Below are 19131 nucleotides of genomic sequence, written 5' to 3'. Positions count from 1 at the left end.
TCAAACAAAACATAAAAAAAAAATAATTTTTTCTTCTATTTTTTTCATTTTCTTTTTTTTTATTTTCTTTTCTCTTATTTTTCATCTTACATTTAAATAAACTGTAAAGGACCAAGACACATTATAAATTTATGAAAATTTTGGGTCTAATATAAAAATATATCAAGTTAGAATTAGGCTCATTTTTTTGTTAAGGTGGAGTGCAATTGCTCAAACAAATTGCAATTAATGTTAGAGCGAGAGAGCACGAAGACGTTGGAGAGGAAGCGGCGCCGCTTAGAGCATGCATCTTCTCTCCCATTCATAAAGTCAGTGCCACCCTCCGCAGCCAGCAATGGCAGAACTAGAAGGCCCTATCAAACACCATGTTTCCAAGCCAGCAGCAACAAACTTCGAAGGAGTTCCATGCACAGTAGTCGATCCTGTGTTTTTTTCCTTTGTCGTCAAGAATCGTCATCATCGCATATTGAAAGATATAAGTCCCTGATCGAATGTAATGGAGATCTTGTACAAGTTAAATGAGTGATAGAGTTACCAAGCATCTTTTCATTTGGACTTAGATTGAGAAATAGGAACCTCTATAGGATGAACATTGATTGGTTAAAATATAATTTACTTTTTTTTTTAACATTTCAAAGTCATAGATGGTGGCATAGATGATCCATACAGCGTAATGTGTATATGTATGTGCTTTCTATATATCACTTAAAAAAATTTTACTGCTTCAAAAAAAAAAACAAAAAAACTAACAACTAACTTATGCATCAATTGCAATTATAAGAAATATGGAGGCAAAACTTTTAATAAAACACTATTATGTAAAGAGTTCAGCACAGCCACTAATTTAACATATTTTCATACCGACCTTAAGATTATGTTTGTTTGAGAGAAAATAAGAAGAAAAGAAAAAAAAATTTAAAAAAATTTAAATAATATAAAAAATGGATGAAATTTATTAATTTTTTTCTTTAACATTAAAAAAAATTATTATATTTCTTTATTTTAATATTATTTTTTTAATATATTTTATAATATAAAAATAAAATTATTTTTTTATAATATTTTTTTATTTTTTTCATTTAAATATATCTAAAAAAATAAAAATTTATTTATTTTTTATTTTATTTTATTTTTTTTATTTTTTATTTCAATCAAACATGGCCTAAAGAACCAGATATAATTTTCTTTGTTAGGGTTAATATTCAAATTCGTCCCTGAAAAATCACTCATTCTTCAAATTAGTTCTCAAACGATTTTTTTAATTATATTAGTCCCAAAAAAATAAAATATAAGTCAAATTAGTCCTTCCATCAGTTGGATGATGATGTGTCATGCCATGTGGCAGGTTAGTGACACGTGGTATGTCACTTGACATGTAAAAAAGTTTTTATAATTAAAATACTCTTTGAAAGTCTAGACGTAAGTCATTTTCATCCCTAAAATTTTAAAAATTAATCAAACTAGTCCTTATATATATATTTTTATTTTTTTCTTCATAATATTACATTTGAAATATTTTTTGATACTACTAATTTTAATAGAAATGTAATTGACAAACAAAACATTAGTAATTGTATCTTTTCTTCTTAAAAAATTTTTCAATAAAATTATCTCTTTCCTTTAATTCTTCTCAAAATATCTCTTTTTTCTTATATTATTACATTTTGATGGAATATATATATATATATATATATATATATATATATATATATATATATATATATATATATATATATTCAAAATTGAAATGTATGTATTTATTAACCTAAACAAAGTTATATGCTCAAAATCAAAATTTATGTATGTTAACCTAAATAAAGTTATACCACTATTTTTTTTTCTATTACATCTTTTTTTTTTCCGTTACGGTATTACTTACATATAGGATGTAATGGTAGTGATACTTAGAGTCAAAATTTAAGAAGATCTGCAAATTTTGCTTCAATTCCAAACTTTACAAAATATTAAAAATTTGTTGCTTTATTATTATTATTATTATTATTATTATTATTATTATTATTATTATTATTATTATTATTATTATATGCTAAACAAATTGCTTCTTAAGCGTAATATGTGCAAAGATCATAATAAATTTTTGTGTATTTCATATGTTTGAGATAGATTATATAATTTTTCTTTTAATTTCACAAATTAATGAGATAAAGTGAAATATGAAATATTATACCTATGTATAACAGAGGCTACTCCGCACTAGTACATTATATAAATAGATGTGCTTCGTATTAAATTAAAATTTCTTGTGTTTTAAAGGAAATATTTAAAAAATTATATTAGAATATTAAGATTCAAAAAGTGATTCCATGAATAAGTTTTTCAATTATTGAGGTTTACTATATAAATTAAACAATAATAAAAATTATAATTTTAAAAAAATAAAAAGATTTAAAATTTAAAATAATTATTATATTATTTAATAAAATTTAAAATATTAAAATTTTAAATATATAATCAACAATAATTTGATAAAATTATTTAAATAAAAAAATTCACATAAAAAATTTACAATTTAAAAATGTAAAATTTTAAAATACAAATGACAAAATAATTTTATAAAAATTTAATTATTTTTATTATTTTATGTAAAGAAAATTTTGAGTTATTAACGTTTAAAAAATAATATTAAAATTTGTAATATCAAAAAATATTTTAAATTTAATATTATAAAAAAAATATATAAAGACTAATTTGATTAATTTTTAAAATTTTAGAGATGAAAATGATTTACGTCTAAACTTTTAAAGATTATTTTAATTATAAAAAAACTTTTTTATATGCCATGTGGTGTGCCATGTATCACTGACCTATTACGTGACATACCACGTCATCGTTCAACTGACGAAATGACGAATTTAATTTACATTTTATCTTTTAGAGACTAATATGACTAAAAAAATTATTTGAAGATTAATTAAAAAAATAATTGGTCTTTCAAATACGAATTTGAGTATTAAACCTTCTTTGCTGTAAACGATTTCCCAAGGGAAATACACAACGCCTCTCTTCAACCTCAACTTTGGGATTGGATGATGTATTCATGTGCCTACCAATGCGAAGGTGTACCCTAGGCTTTTCCGATAAAACTTTGTTCTCTTTTTTTTTTTTTTTTTTTTTTTTATCTCCGGCTAACTAGTAAAATGGCGCTTCATCTGGTGGTTCCTTTTCATTGACGAAGCAAAATTAACATGAAGAAAGGCCCATGTGTAATGCACATGCCCATCAATTCATGTTCCATTAATGGGTGACCCAAACATTTCTTGTACAAAAAGTAAATAAAACTGTAACTAATTTATTATTATTAGTTTTTTTTTGTCAAGAATTTATTTTTACTAATTTATTCACTATTAATTATCGAAGACAAACTCCATATCAAGTCACAAATCCCAGTTAAAAAAACCTACTTCCTTTGTTATTAATTAATTATTTAGTTATAATAGTTATAACAAATTTTATATTCAAATATTGAAAAATTTTCTAAGAATTTAATTGGTTTTATTTTTATTTCTTATTTTGATTTTCAACATTTTCTATTTTTATAGTTTGATAAAAAAAAATAATGAAAAAAATAAAATCTTGCTTTCTTTGTTTAAAATTTTTCTTTTACAAAGTTTTAAAAACAAGAAACTGAAAAAGAAAAAAAAAGAAAATTAATTATGTCCTAAAATCCACACATGAAAAATTAATGAGGGTTGGCTAACTGATTTTTATGTTAAATTTATGTTAATAACATCTGTTAATATAAAAAGTTTATGTTGAAAACCTAAACCTTTTAGTTTTAAAAGTATATATTGTACAAAAAATTATATAAAAACTAAAAGTGTGTCAAAATAAGTAATTTCATGAGCAAAATTCTTACTTTAAAATAGAGGAATTAATGTTAATAATGTCCGTAATTTTTTAAAATAAAAAATACAAAAAAATAAAAAATGTAAATCAAACGCATTCGTAATTTTTTAAAATAAATATATATAAAAAAAATCAAGGTACTCAGGAAAAAAAATATATACATATGAAGGAAATAAATTCTTTGGGAGATAGCTGCCTTTTTCAGTTTCTCTGTCCATGTGATGTTTCGTGTTCGTTAGAGATTAAGAATTATTCATAATAAATAAATAAAATAGAGAGAGAAAAGAAATTAATGAGAGAGAGAGAGAGAGAGAGAGAATGAATAGGTGCATTAATTACATGGTAATTATTTTACAGACTATTGAAGATTCCCCTCCACTCCTTAGTCTCCCTCGCTCGCTCCATAAGTACCCCCCTCACCTCACTCACTCCCCATTCGCCCCAACCCCCCAATTCCCTCCAAACATAACCAAATTCTCTCTCTCTCTCTCTCTCTCTCTCTCTCTCTCTCTCTCTCTCTCTCTCTCTCTCTCTCTCTCTCTCTCCAATGGCTAGAATGGGAACCACTCTTCTCTACATTGCAACACTGGTCTCTGTTTTTGCTGCAGCCACTGCCAGAATCCCCGGAGTTTACACCGCAGGTTCCTGGCAGGGTGCTCACGCCACTTTCTACGGTGGAAATGATGCATCTGGAACAATGGGTATCACCTCTTCACCATTTCTTCTCATTTTCCAAAACGTCTTAAACAAAACCCTCTAATTTTTTGCCTTGTCTTTATCCACCAAAATGTTGTTTCACTTAATTATTTTTTTTGTTTACGTTTTAGCTACTACCCGCGTTTCAGCTAACACCTTCTCTTCCAAATCCATCAATGCTTTTACTAACATGTACCTAACTTATTAGTAGGTTGTCACACATTTATTACCCCTGTCACACATTATTTTTTAAGCAAAATATAACACCCTTTGAAATATAAATTGAATGGGGGCATTTTTGTAATTTGGTTACCAGGCGGTGCATGTGGGTACGGGAACCTATACAGCCAAGGGTACGGCGTGAACACGGCGGCGCTGAGCACAGCTCTGTTCAACAACGGGCTGAGCTGCGGGGCATGCTTCGAGATCAAGTGCGACCAGGACCCGCGGTGGTGCAACCCCGGCAGCCCCTCTATCGTGGTAACCGCCACCAACTTCTGCCCACCGAATTTTGCCCAAGCCAGCGATAACGGCGGTTGGTGTAACCCCCCAAGGGAACACTTCGACCTCGCTATGCCAATGTTCCTCAAGATCGCTCAGTACCGCGCTGGAATTGTACCAGTCAGCTACCGCCGGTGAGTTCCCAAACCCCCTCATTTCATATGTCATTTTTGTCCTTCTGCTTCAAATATATAATGTCTTAGACTCTTACTTGAGGGTAAAAAGTCATTTACATTACTTTCTTTCTTTTTAGTCTAAATTTTCAGCTTTTATACCCCAACAATCTTTGTTTTAGAGTTGTGTTAAGAAAATTTAATAAAATATTTCCTTTCGAAGAAAAAGGTTGAAAATAAAATCTTTTTGTTTTATAGAATTTATGCAACATTTTAGGTTGCATAATTTGGTGTGTTATAACATATTTTAGCGTTTGTTTAATTTTTGTATGGATTGTGAAATTTGTTAAAATAATTTAACTGGACGTGATCTGTTTTTATTATGCTTTAGCTTCTAAAAGAAACTTGTAGAATGTAGAGTATATTACACTATAACTAGTTGGAATTATTTTATGCTTTTGTTTTCTAGTTTTTGTCTTTTAATTATACTGGGTTAATATTTTGTCATTTAAAACTAGAAAAATTAAAATGAACTAGAATTAAACTATTAATAGAAATTAAATGCACTTGAGATATACTACCATTTCCTTTTTCTTTAGTGTAGTTTCGATAGGAGTGAATTGTCTGCTACTCATTTATAGAAAAATCCTGAAAATATGATTTAGGGTTCAAGAGCTTTTGGCGTTTTTATTATAATTTCCAAAACGGGCTTTCCCAATTGCCTTGCTCTTTATACAGTACTACCAATTACCAACCAGAAATTGCAGAAGATGGGGGTTGAAAATCTTGCTTTATTAAGTTGATTGTTTTCTTCTGTGTTCTTTCTGATTTTCTTGGGAAACAAACAAAAGAACTACTACCAAAATCTCCCCTCCTCAGCAGTTTCGTCCATTTGCGCCCAAACCGAATAAAAGAAAGCCCCATTGGCATTGCATAATTCTGGGAGCTTTCTTTTCAATTTCAATTTTAATTATTCTTTTGGAACTGTCCTTTGTTAGTATTGATTATTGAATAAGAAAATTCAAGTGCTCAAAGATAATCCAAAAAGGTTTTTAGCCATGTAATGTAAGTATGTAACCCAATAGGCCATTACTTTCCGTGTAAATGGGTAATTACCAAAATAACCTTGCACCTAAAGCAAAATCCTAGTTACCACATCCCTTAATCCCTATAGATTAACCTGGAAATTTCCAAAGAAAAAATCCCAGTCAAAGCTTTAGTTATGATGATTTGATTGATACTACTATTTGTTTATTTTTATTTTTCTATTTTCAATTTTTATACTAAATCATAAACAAAAAATATTAAGTGTACGTAATGAATTTATTATTAAATCAATTATTATATATTTATATGTAAATATATATTTAATTTATTTTTAATATATTTTTTATATTTTAAAATATATTTCATACCAGTAATTTATTTGAAGATTTTTTTAATTATCTGCGGAATAGTTGAATCATAAATTATAACTTTTTTTAATATTTTTTTATTGGGCGGTTCAGGGTGCCATGCAGGAAGATAGGTGGAATCAGATTCACAATCAACGGTTTCCGTTACTTCAACTTGGTTTTGATCACCAACGTCGCGGGTGCAGGGGATATCGTGCGCGTGAGCATAAAGGGATCCAAAACTGAATGGAACCCCATGAGCCGTAACTGGGGGCAAAATTGGCAATCCAATGCTGATTTAGTGGGCCAGGCCCTCTCCTTTAGGGTTAAAGGCAGTGACAGACGCGCCTCTACCTCATGGAACGTGGCACCATCTAATTGGCAGTTTGGCCAAACCTTCATGGGCAAGAATTTCCGCATCTAAAAAAAAGGTTAATTTTTAAAAAGATATTAATTATTATTTGTAGTTTTGACTTGTTTGGGTTTTTAGTTTGGCGCCTTCAACTTTTCCTCTATTTTACCGGGAAAAGTTTTTGAAGCTGTGTTTGGGTAAAGTGTAAGTGGGTAGGGACCAAAATGTTAAGAGAAGGGTAGATAGGATAAAAAAAAAGTGAAAGTGACTTTATATAAATGTGAGTGACTGAGTGGTATGTATGTTGGTGGAATTTAGCTTTTGTGTCTTTTCTTTTTTCTTATTATTATCGAGGGTGAAGTTGTGAATGTGTTTGTTACTAAAAAGTGTGATGGGGGTAGGGGTATTGTTGGAATATTTGTTACCCAGCAATGCTTCTTAACTGATGTAATGGAAGGGCTGAGGAGGCTGCAACAAGGTGCATGTAGCCCGCAGTTCACTTTATTATGAACATGAGATATTATTATTATTATTATTATTATATGTTTTCAAGTTAATTTTGTTGGTTTCCTTTGTAAGGGATTACTTCTGATTTTTTGATATTGTTAAATAGTGTGAATTTTGTCTGCATTATTTACCTACTATAATTTGCAAAACTGAATTTGATTATAAAATTTAGCAATAATGACCGGTATACAAACTTTAGAATTGAATTTAATTATTTCTTAAAAGTGAATATTTGCTTTTCCTTCGTGTCTCCCCGGAAAAAGAATGATTCTCTATGGATGCTATTCTTCTCATCCGTCTAATTTTGATTAGTACTTTTAAGAGTTTAAGACAAGGTTATTCCTAATTATAGTTTCTTTATTTATTTCGTACTTGGAATGAGTAATTTCTATTTCCTCAATATAGTTAAATAGGCTATCGATAATTAGATGTGCATCGATTCTTTGTCAATATGAAAACAGGTCATATAGCACCGTAGTTGACAAGTTGCTACTTTGTACATATTCTTTTTGGTTTTTTTTTTTTTTTTTGGGTAACATTACGGGGAAGCCCAAGAGAAAAGGACTACAATGAGTTTGCTAAAGAATCTAAAATGTGAAAGCTTTCTGTCTGCTAAACACTCTCTTTGGCTACCCAATTTGAGCATTTGTTCGCTTCCCTGTGCACATGGTTGAACTTGAGTTCCTAGGGTCTGTTTCTGTACAGCTCAATGTTGCTAATTAGAGAGTTGCATGTTCTTCCTTCCTCCTTCAAATTTGTGTTGAATACTCTCAAATGCCTCCAGAGAATCCATTTCCACAACTAATCTTCATATTCCCAAATCCCATGCTAGCTTTAGGCCGTGTAGAATTTCCCATAACCTATGAAACACGAACACTTCTCTGATTTTTCGTTTTTGTGTGTCGGACACATTTTGGATATGACATTCATCAATATTCGTTCGACTCGCATGTCTTATATGTCCAATCGTGTCTTAATAAAAAATAAAAAATTCTTCTCTGAACACGCTTGGACATACCTAACTACCATCATATATTAGCGTGTCTAAACTTATTCTTAACCTGTCTGTGTTGAGCTTGGCCCATCCTTGGAGAGGAGCTTTCTAGCTAATTTGGTTGCTTGTTCTAGGATTCTTGCTCTTTTTTTTTTCGCAGTTAGAAACTTGTTATGGACGTACTATATTTTAATGTCATTATTCTAATACAAAAACATGAGCGAGAGAGAGAGTGAGCGTATGAGGTGGGGAAACACAGGGGGAAAAGAACTAAACAAAGTAAACATGTTAAAGATCCTAGGGTTTGGAGCTAAGAAGAGTATCAGCTATTGGAATTTGATTCTTTCTCCGTTTTCGTCAACAATTTGCCGGAAGATATATAAAAAAGGGAACACTTTAATATGTTCAAATGAACAGGCAGAATCATTGACATATATTTGTCGTGGAATAATAAAAATGGACATATCCATCTGTTTGTATTTGTACGATACACTACAAAAGAAGCAGCTTTGAAGGCTATTGCAGATATGAACAGTGTGGTGTTGAGAGACAAAAGACTGTTTGTTGGAGAAGCGAAGTATAGAAGGGGAGCGGTGATACATAATACGAGGGGCAAAGAAGTGAGGGTGATCACCAGATAGGATGTTGGAGAAAATGGTCCACAGACAAGGAGTGTGAGAGTAGTGGAAGAGAAAGTGGTAAGGCAGGAGTCTGATACACCCATCAAAGATAAAAAAAATAATGGATAGACAAAGAAGGTATAAGTACTGATAGCGAATGAGAATGTCGTCTGATTGCAGAGAAGTATCATCAGAGGTACGAAGTTGGCGATCGATTTTAATGCATTGCAGCAAAAGATTCATAGAGAGTGGCCAGAGATAACACAAGTAAGGGAGCTAGGAGCATAAAAAGCAATGATAGCGTTCGACATTGTGCTTAGTGCTAAAGAAGCTTACACTTTTAGAATTAACGACTTGTTAAAGTTGTTTTATAAGGTGTGGAGATGGGACGAGACTAAGAGAAGCGAGTATAAAAGAATTTGGTTGGATTGTTATGGAGTTCCATTACATGCATGGTCAAGGGACACTTTTCACAGAATTGGGGAGCAATGGGGCGAGGTGGTGGAATGTGATAAACTGACGGAATTATGTACTTCTTTTAGTGTGGGTAGAGTTTTGATTAATACATGTGTATTTGATATGATTAACGAGTGGATACAAGTTACAATAGGTGCAAGTGGGTTTGACGTCCTTGTAAGAGAAGTGGAGGGAGAGGTATATCGGGAGGAATGCTTTCGAAAGTGTAAGGAGGCGACATGTGACATGCACATAATAAAGGGAGAAGAGGTGTAGCACGAAAATCTTGGTAGTATTTTGAATAATCGAGACGAACAGCGGGTGGTTGACTGGGATCAGGCGGCAGTGCTGATGGCAGTGAACCATAGAAATGGTGAACAAGAAAAGGTCAGATTGGTAAATTCCTATATAATTTTGAATGAATAGAATCACAAGAATTCAAATCCTAATTATGGGAGCACTACTTTTGTGGCATTAAAGAAAAGGGAGGATTCTGAGGGATCTTTTGAAATTAATGACGAGGTAGATTCCGAGGAAACAGTATCATATATTAATGAAGGTCGTTATGAAAACTACATTTTTGATGTTACAAGGAATGGGCTGGGGACTAACATGCCCAAAAAAGGGAGTAAATGACATGGTGATTGGAGACAGGAGAGGGCCCAATGGAATGGAGCTCCAAGGGCCTCCCCAACAGGGTTGGATCTGACCCGATCTCCATGCTGACCCGGCATGAGAAGCAGCTCCTAATCCACGATGCTTCACACATGGCGTGTCCAAGATTGAGGGAAGCAGAGGCTGGGACACGGCATGGAAGGGAGGACTGCTACGGAGATCCTACGTCGGAGGAGGGAAAACATCCGACAGGTTAACCCGACAAGGGGAGTAGTTGCTGATTGTGGCTGTGGTGGGTGCAGAACCAGGACTAACATATGGCGCAGGGGATGGGTCGCAACATGGTATGGACGAAGGCCGTGGTTAGCTACACACACCAAATGAGATTGTAGGGGAAGCGGCGGCTGTGGGCCTTGCTAGAGGGAAGAGAAACGCATGGGAAGCCATGAACGAAGAGGGAAAAGAATGGCAGTGGAGGCAAGAAATGGGCATCAACGCAGAACCAATTAAAGAGCAATGGGAGATGAGTAGGATGCGGATTATAAGAGCTGCGGGTCACGGCAATATGAATGGCATAGTTGGAAGCTGCAACACACCAGAGGAAGACCAGCGACTACGAGGCGACACAGTACTGGGACTGGAGGAGAGGAAAATTGTGATGGATGGCTGGGCTCAGGACAATGACAGAGGACAAGAGGAAGAACACGATAACTGTGTAGAGTCGAGATTAGAGAAGGGAGTTGGCGGGGATGGTGATAGCGAATTTCACAGTGAGGATCAAAGGCCGAGCTGGGAAAAGGCCGCGGTCGTTGTCTTCTTCGGGCTCTTGCCTTGGCTTCACAACACGGCTTCTGTCATCGTCAGATCGGTCGCACTCTCACCTCCTGGGTTCTCTTATGAACTGTGAGAACTCTGCTAGTTTGCCTTCACGATTTGCCTATTCCAAAGCGTCCCTCAAGTCAAAGCAATCTTGGGTTTTATATCCAAAACCTTTGTGGTAGTCACAGTAGAGATTCTTGTTTCCACCAGTTCTGTTCTTGAGCTGGCGAGGTTTTGACAAGATGCCTTTGTCGGCTATCTGTTGGTATACCTCAACGATCGGGGCCGTCGGAGGGGTATAGTTCATAAATTTTCCTACTCGGGGGAACAATTTGAAGGGTTTAGTCGGCCCTCCGTCCTTGGAGTGTTCCTTGGGCCTTTTCCCATTTTGGGCTGGCGAATAGGAAGATGGGCGGGCTGCTGTTTGTTGGCTGCCACCACTTAGCTGACCTCCTCGTCGTTGATGTATTCTCTCCCCACATTTTGAATTTTCTGCATGGTCCACACAGGTTTGGTAGTGAGGTGTTTTCTGAAGTCTTCATTCAACAGCTCGTTTGTCAGACATAGGCCAGTCACCGAGTCGGTCAGGCCGTCAATCTCTAGGCATTCATTGTTGAACCTGTCAAGATACTTCCTGGTCGGTTCCCCGTTTCTTTGGGTCACCCCCAGAAGGTTGATCGGGTGCTTGGCCTTGGCAATGCGCGTGGTAAACTGTGCTAGAAAGCCACGGGTTATGTCCACGAAAGTCGTCACGGACCCTTGAGGGAGCGCGTTGAACCATCGGATTGCTGGTCCTGCCAGTTTCACGGGAAAAGCGCGACATCTTACCTCGTCGCCCACACCCTACAGGTTCATCCTGGCCTCAAAGATCGTTAGGTGTACCTAGAGATTCTGGGTTCTGTCGTATCTCATGTCCATTGGCTTGTCAAAATGTTTTGGCAGCCGGACCTCGAGAATGGAGTGGTGAAAAGGAGTTGCTTCCATGATTATGGGGTTTCGTCGCCTTCCCGGTCTCTCCCTGCTCTCTTCTCGGTCATCCTCCTCAGCGTGTCTCGCTAAGGGCCGAGTGTAGATTATGGGATCTTTTCGTCTCCTCGGTATTTCTCTGCTTTCTCCTTGGCTCTCCGACTCCGCACTGGTCGGGGGAAATTGGGAGCCCGGTGTATGCCTGGCGTGGTTCCTCCGGGGGCTTCTTCCTCAAGTTTTTCCTCTCCTTTGAGGAGAGCGGGAATGAGGTTGACTCGGGCTGGGCTGGTAGCGCTCTCTAGTCGCCAATTTCCTCCCAACGTTTTGCCCCCTGTGGCGCAACTCTTGCATTATTCTCACGTTGTCGCTTCCCGTTCCTCCGAAAGGGCGCCTTTTCCGGGAACGGGAGATCCCCACGGGAGGGGGATCTTGTGCGTTCGCAGGAGGAAGCTAAGGAGGCCACCCTACTGGTTCAGTGAGCGTTCTCCTCTACGTATGGCTCACCTCCCTTTTTCCCTTCCACTAGACCCAACAGGAAGTCCATTCAGGCCAGGTTCCCACAAACGGCGTCAATGTTCGGAGGGTTCCTGAACGGTTCGGGTGTGCTGGATATGCAGGGGCGACAGGAGACCTGGATCCGGGTTGCTCGTGTGAGATTAGACCTCCTAGGCTGACGTTGAAGGGAGAGGAAAGGCGCTCGAGGATCTTCCGGGTTGACAAAGTGGTGCGGGGGGAGCCACCTGCAAAAGAGACTGCGACGCTTAAGTTAGAATCCGTAAAAGGTGGTAGAAAAAATGAGAGTTAGGTGACTTACCTCCGGGGAGGGGTAGAGCCCTCCCCATATATACCCTGTACTAGGGTGGGTCCCATGTGAGCAGACCCACCTTCCAAAAGGTTTTTCTCCTCCGGCTGGCTGGTTTCACGCAGATGAAGAGGTGGCATGCGGATTATCCCTTGGTTCGGATATATATGGTGTGTTGTCGGGTCAACGGCTTATCCGAATCCGGACTCTTGCATAACTGGAATAGGTCGGAACAAAAGCTAAACACATCTTAAATAAATATTTTTATTACAAATATATTTTTATTTAAAATATTACGTATATAATTACATAAAAATGATACACTCAATAAAGTCTATCAGTATTTTGAAGTATTTTATTTTGTATTTGATAAAATATTATATGTTTGTGCATCCTTATAAAGCTAAGAGTATTTTAAATGCATCTATAAAAATACTCTCAAAACTAACTTATGTTTTTTTAAATTAAAATATTCAATATAATATTATATATTAATAAATATCTAGTTTTATTATTACTCTTTATTGCATTTATATCTATTGAAGTCATTTTAAATTTTAAAAACAATATTATTAAACACAATTATTTTAACATGTGTTTCTTAAAATGTTATTTTATTTTAATTTATAAACATAGCACTATAATTGTAAAAAAAAATATCTTTATAAAACCAATTTTAATAAATCACTTTAAAAAAATACAAACTTTATTAAATCCACCTTAAATAAATATTTTTTTCATCAAAATTATAAGTCAGGTGTCATTTTTTAATTTTAAAATAGAGTTTAAAATAGTGTATCACCACGTTATTAGAGAGCAGGGTGCTTTATGATGTTATGAAGTCACTAATCGAACATTTTAAATTGAGGATAGAGTAATCAGACAGTCCAATTTAAGTGTACAAATTAGATCTTCTAATTTATGTGTAGCATCCACTTGTCGCGTGTGTCATCCCTCGTCCTCACTTAACCCGTGCAAACGAGCGCGCTCTCTCTCTCTCCCTCACACACACAAGTCTCTTTTTTAATTTCTTTCGTGCGAGTGCTCTTTTTCTCTCTTAAAATCTCTCTTTTTCCTTCAGAAACCTTAACCCCGATTTTCTTCTATTTTCTTCTTGATCAACCTCCTTTAATTTTTTAGAAAATAACACAATGCCAAAAAATAGAAAATTAAAGATGTTTATCGTAAAAAAATTTATATTATTAATTATCTTAGTCATTTTAATTATGTAAGTTTTTTTTAATTTAACAAAAATAGTAATAATAATGATAGAGATTAATGTTGTTAATGATAATTGTTATAGTAGTTGAAAATGTATTGTTGAATTTAGTTAGTGAATATCGTTAACGTAGGTTATTAGAAAATATATTTTTAGTTTATTTGGTAATAATTATTAGAATTATATTTTAGATATATTTAAGTTTTATTAATTATTATTAGAAGTTAAATTATTATCGTGGAGCTTCTGTAAAATAGATTTAACATATTTTAAATATTATATCTTTTAAATTTTAATAATTAATTGATTATTGTTAGATATTTTATTAATATATTTATTGTAGTTAAGTTTTTTAATTTTTGAATAGTGTTAATTAAGTAATTTGTATGTTAGCCGTACGTAATGCTAGTTAATTAATTAATTTATTAACGCTAAATTTAGTATTATTTTAATAAATTATTTGATAAATTATTTATCAATAAATAAATAATTATTTAATGAATAATTTAATAAATAAATTAATAAACAATTTTATAAATTATTTATTATCATTAATAATATTTGAGTTATTGAAAATAAAATAGTGTTCAAATTTTTTAATATATAACTAGTTAGTTATTTTATGTCAATAATTATTATTAAAATAATATAAATTGTATTAGCTTTATGTTATTATATATTTGTATATATACGGATAAATAGAATAGAATAGAATAGAATATTAGTATTATTAAAATTATAATTAATTATAATTTTATTTTATTGTTTAAATAAGTAATGGGTTTGTTAAACATAATTAAATTATGTTAATGATAATAAATAATTCTATTTTTATTATTATAAATTATCATAAAATAATTATTCAGTGTTTATGGATAATTTTATTTTATATAATATTTGGCTACAGTTTGTAAAGTTTATGAATATTAATGTGTAATTAACTATTGCGGTTAGATCTGTAGAATCCTATTATGGTAGAGAATTTATGGTAGAGTGATTTTTATCACGTTTTTCATATTGGAATAATTCAATATCAGTCGGCAATGGTAAACACTCTAATAGAGAGGTGGCATCATAACACACATATGTTTCACCGTCCGGTTGGTGAGTGTGCTATGACATTGGAATATGTGGCTGTTATCCTTGGTCTTGCGACAAATAATGGTCTTCCAGTGATAGGATCAGAGTGACTATGAGTAGTCACGATGCCTTAGATACTGAGTGTTTGCACCAATTTGGGTTGCACTTAGGAAGATAAATTGTAGAGAAAACTTCATAAACGTGACGTGACTTCAGAATCTGAAAGATCGTTTAGATTTGATTGACGAAAATGACATTCAGAGTTACGTGAAGTGCCACATCATGTTATTATTTGGAGTAATTTTGTTTAGAGACAAATCTAGGACAGCTGTGCTTTGAAAATTTTTGCCTTTGCTTCACGACTTTTCCAGTATCAGAGAATTTAGTTAAGGATCAACATACCTAACACACTTGTACAGAGCGCTATGTAGGGTATCTCGTTTTGACTGCAAGAAGATCGATGGTTCACTAACACTTTTGCTAACTTGGGTTTGGATTTGTCTACCATTTCTTTTGCTGATTTTTGACAATCCCTAACTTTTTCCGCTTACAAATAGGTGAAATTATTTACTAATAACTTTAGCTAAGTGTTACACATCATATTTTAAGATTTAGGATGAACTGGGAGCATGCTGGCCGATGCTATAGATTTCATTCTCTTGCTTACTTTAGTAAGTTATTAGATGAGCTGTAGAAAGGTCAAGTATGTTATCATGATATAAGTGTCTAATGTTAGTTGAACCTTATTATTATTTGATGCGTAATCATCTATTCCTTTTAATGTGTGCAATTTGTGTGAAAGGTTTATGGCATTGATTGCATTGAGCCAGATGTGATTGTTGCAGACATATGTCAGTATTTAGTTATGTGGAGCACTACGATGTCATTGATATCATTCAAATGCATTGAGTAACATGCAACTGATAAGTTTAGGGGACATTTTAGTTTTATCTAGGGAGTTCCTCATCAGGAATGGGATCTAAACAAAGCACAAGGAGAAGTCCTGACTGGTAATAAGAATCTTGAGTGGTCCACCGCCACCACCCATTCATTTTGGGTGATGCAATGGACGAACAGGTATAGTCATGTTCTTGCTGAGCTTCCTATGCAACTACAACATTTCTTAGAGATTTACGTATATGGGTACCGCACAAAATATGACAACTGACTACAACAAATATGGGTTTTAGCAACGCTAAAATCTGCAACGCCTTAAAACCATTCTCTTAGATAGTTTTAGGCAACGATTTTTTACAGTGTTACTGTTGAAGTTCAGTTTTCATTATTTTATAGCAACAAAATAAAACCGTTCTCTTTGACTATTTTAAAGAACGGTTTTATAACTGTTACTAGAATTTATTTTTAAGCAACAATTTTTTAATGTTGTTTAAATAATTATACAAAAGATACGCTTAAAAACCGTTGCCAAAGTTGCTACACTTTAAAACCGTTCTCTTAGATGATTTTAGACAACGATTTTTATAATGTTGCTATTGAAGTTTAATTTTTCATTAAGTTATAGCAATAAAATAAAATTATTCTCTTTTGACTATTTGAATGAACAGTTTTATAACTATTACAATAACTTTTTTATTAAGCAATAATTTTTTAATATTTAAATAATTATACAAATTAAAAGATGCATATGAAAATAGTTCTCTGTAAATATTAAATTAGTAGAATACTAAAAAATTATTGTTATAAATAAATAACAAATATTATGAACTAATTGTTGAAAAATTCTTATTATATGCTAATTTTAATTTATTTATTTATTACAGAATTTGATTTCAAAAATTATTTTATTAAAGATAATTAAAATAAATTTTGATAGCATTGAGTTTGAATTCTCCTGTTGCTGCTGCTTCGTTCTTTTATTGTAAGCCATCTCTGTTTTAAATTCTATTGAATTCATTTTTTTTATTCCATTTAGTTTGATTTCTCCATTTTGCTGCAACCATGGTCACTGTTGTTGGAGTTTAATTGATTTGGTTTCTATTTTGATTTAAATTTTGATTTGGTATAATGCTGCCTATTTTGATCACTGCTTCTTTGAGTTTAAATGATGGATTCTCTCAGTGATAATATTCTAGGTGATTGAGTGATGCAACTTTTATGTAAATTAAGATTTATGACACTCCCTGTAAACATAGAGATGGATTATCACACTTCACCACCCTAAAGATACTGTAAACATGGAGATGGATTATAACTAGTGACTATTTTCTTATGAGGAGTAGCATTCTAGAGTTATTGCATGAGTTATAGAGTTCATGAGTACATAAAATCCATCTTTTTGATTTTGTGGCACTATGCTTTTGCTATATTTCAATCTCAGACTTAATTTGATACCCTGAAAAAGCTGCTCTTACATTGTATTTTTATTGTTGCTATACTGTGCATTATTTCTACTATTATTTTTGCTTTGTATATGACTAATATATGACTTGTTTTCACATTAAGATCGGTGTATTAGTACTTCTATTAATTAGGCACATCTTATTAAAAGATGGGAATCTTTTTCTGCTTTTTGCAATTGGTGTGAAACATGGAAAGGAGATAAACTCTGCAGTAGTTGCAGACAAGTGCGGTACTACTATGAGAAACACTAGGTAGCCGAATTGTTTAAATGTTTTATTTAGTCTTCTTTCCACAAATTTTATCCTAACAGTTATCTTTTGTTTTCCTCGTCCCCTCTCTCTATTAGTAAACATTATTAGCATTAGGCTCAGTATTATATTTAATTTGCTAACTTTTTTGTTCACTGAAAAATCATTATGAAGGTGAGGGAGAACTTAGTATTATATTTAATTCTGCTTCGCTGCTTCTGCTTCACTGCCTTGGCTAATTGTGAGTTGTCATCTGTGGTAAGTGGTCTTTTTATGATTTTCTTTTGTTCAGTTAGGGCGTGTTTGGCTGTTGGCCATTTTTGTTGGAGCTAAGAAGAAAAAAGGAAACTGGTGTGTGAGTTTCTGCTTTTGTGTTTGTTTCAGTCCTTTGAATAGTGATTAGAGTTTGGATTATGAGATGAGACGTGATTAACTGATTATGGTGTTGCGATTAGGGAGCGGAATAAAATATGGGAATGTGGGATTTGCTAATCTTTTGCTGTTGCTTTTGTTCACTAAATTATTATTTGGAAATGCTGTTGTGATTTTATTTTGATTTTAATATTGATTTAGTATGTAACTGGTTCTCTGTCAATGCTGCTCTGATTTTGTTTTAATTTTAATATTAATATGTTATAATACTGTTATGATTTTGATTTGGTAATTAGGTCTCTGAAAATGTTGTTCTGGTTTTGTTTTTATTTTAATATTAATGTTATATTGATTTAGTATAATGCTGTTTGATTTTGATTTGGAAATTGGTTCTCTGAAAATGCTATTTTAATTTTATTTTGATTTTAATATTGATTTGGTATAGTGCTATTCTGATTTTGGTCAGAATAGGATAAGAGTATTGAAAACTGATTCATCTGTTTTTTCTTGACCTTTCTAACACTCCATTGCAGAGACTACCAGATTCATATGTGATTTGATAAGCTTGCATTATCTTAATATCAAAGGTAGCAGTGTGCAAGAGATGCCTTATGAAATGCTATAACTAACTCTTAGTTCTTGATGAGTGTTGCAGAGAAACCAAACGGTATCTTTTTCCTTTTGGATTATTTACTGTGAGAAGGATATAGATACCACACTCAGGAATATATGAAAAAATGAGTACGTAATAAGTCTTGGCTTTAATAGTCATAAATTGACTTGGTATATACTTTTTATCTTCTTCAAAAACTAGTACTTTCATAGCTTCTTCTAGCATTTATATTATAAGTTTTAACGTATTTACTTATTTTTTTATATTCTCTATCATAGTCTTTACTATTTGAGCTTTTTTCTTTAATCATATTGAATCACAATGAATCCAAAATTTAAATCTTCTACAATTGAGTTACACTACAGGTAAAGAGCAATTGGATGAGAATGAAGGAGATAATATAGAAGAGAATTATATTAATCCAACTGAGGCTGAGGTTATAGACAATACTGTGAAAGTTAAATTTTTGATCTCCTTAAAAATATTTTATGACATCATTTCTCTTTAAATTTACTGCTGTGAAAGATTTATATATG

The 19131-nt window shown here is 32.9% G+C and overlaps 1 protein-coding gene across 1 annotated transcript; it reads left to right on the top strand.

The window, feature by feature from the left end:
- Window positions 1–4208: 4208 nt before the first annotated feature.
- Window positions 4209–7480, top strand: LOC112747978 (expansin-A4). Its single transcript, XM_025796192.3, has 3 exons — window positions 4209–4568; window positions 4880–5198; window positions 6686–7480. Exons 1-3 carry the CDS (start codon window positions 4415–4417, stop codon window positions 6993–6995), a joined length of 783 nt encoding a protein of 260 aa, XP_025651977.1. The 5' UTR covers window positions 4209–4414; the 3' UTR covers window positions 6996–7480.
- The last annotated feature ends 11651 nt before the right edge of the window (window positions 7481–19131 follow it).

The sequence above is a fragment of the Arachis hypogaea genome, chromosome 2, assembly GCF_003086295.3.
Source record: "Arachis hypogaea cultivar Tifrunner chromosome 2, arahy.Tifrunner.gnm2.J5K5, whole genome shotgun sequence".
Lineage (NCBI taxonomy): Eukaryota > Viridiplantae > Streptophyta > Magnoliopsida > Fabales > Fabaceae > Arachis > Arachis hypogaea.
The sequence above is the reverse complement of the archived record's forward strand: the minus strand, read 5'-3'. Positions and strand labels throughout refer to the sequence as shown.

Coding starts and splice junctions, on each gene's coding strand:
- LOC112747978 (XM_025796192.3), top strand. CDS start 4,415: ATGGCTAGAATGGGAACCACTCTTCTCTACATTGCAACACTGGTCTCT. Junction 4,569..4,879: donor TGATGCATCTGGAACAATGG/GTATCACCTCTT, acceptor TTTGGTTACCAG/GCGGTGCATGTGGGTACGGG. Junction 5,199..6,685: donor GTACCAGTCAGCTACCGCCG/GTGAGTTCCCAA, acceptor TGGGCGGTTCAG/GGTGCCATGCAGGAAGATAG.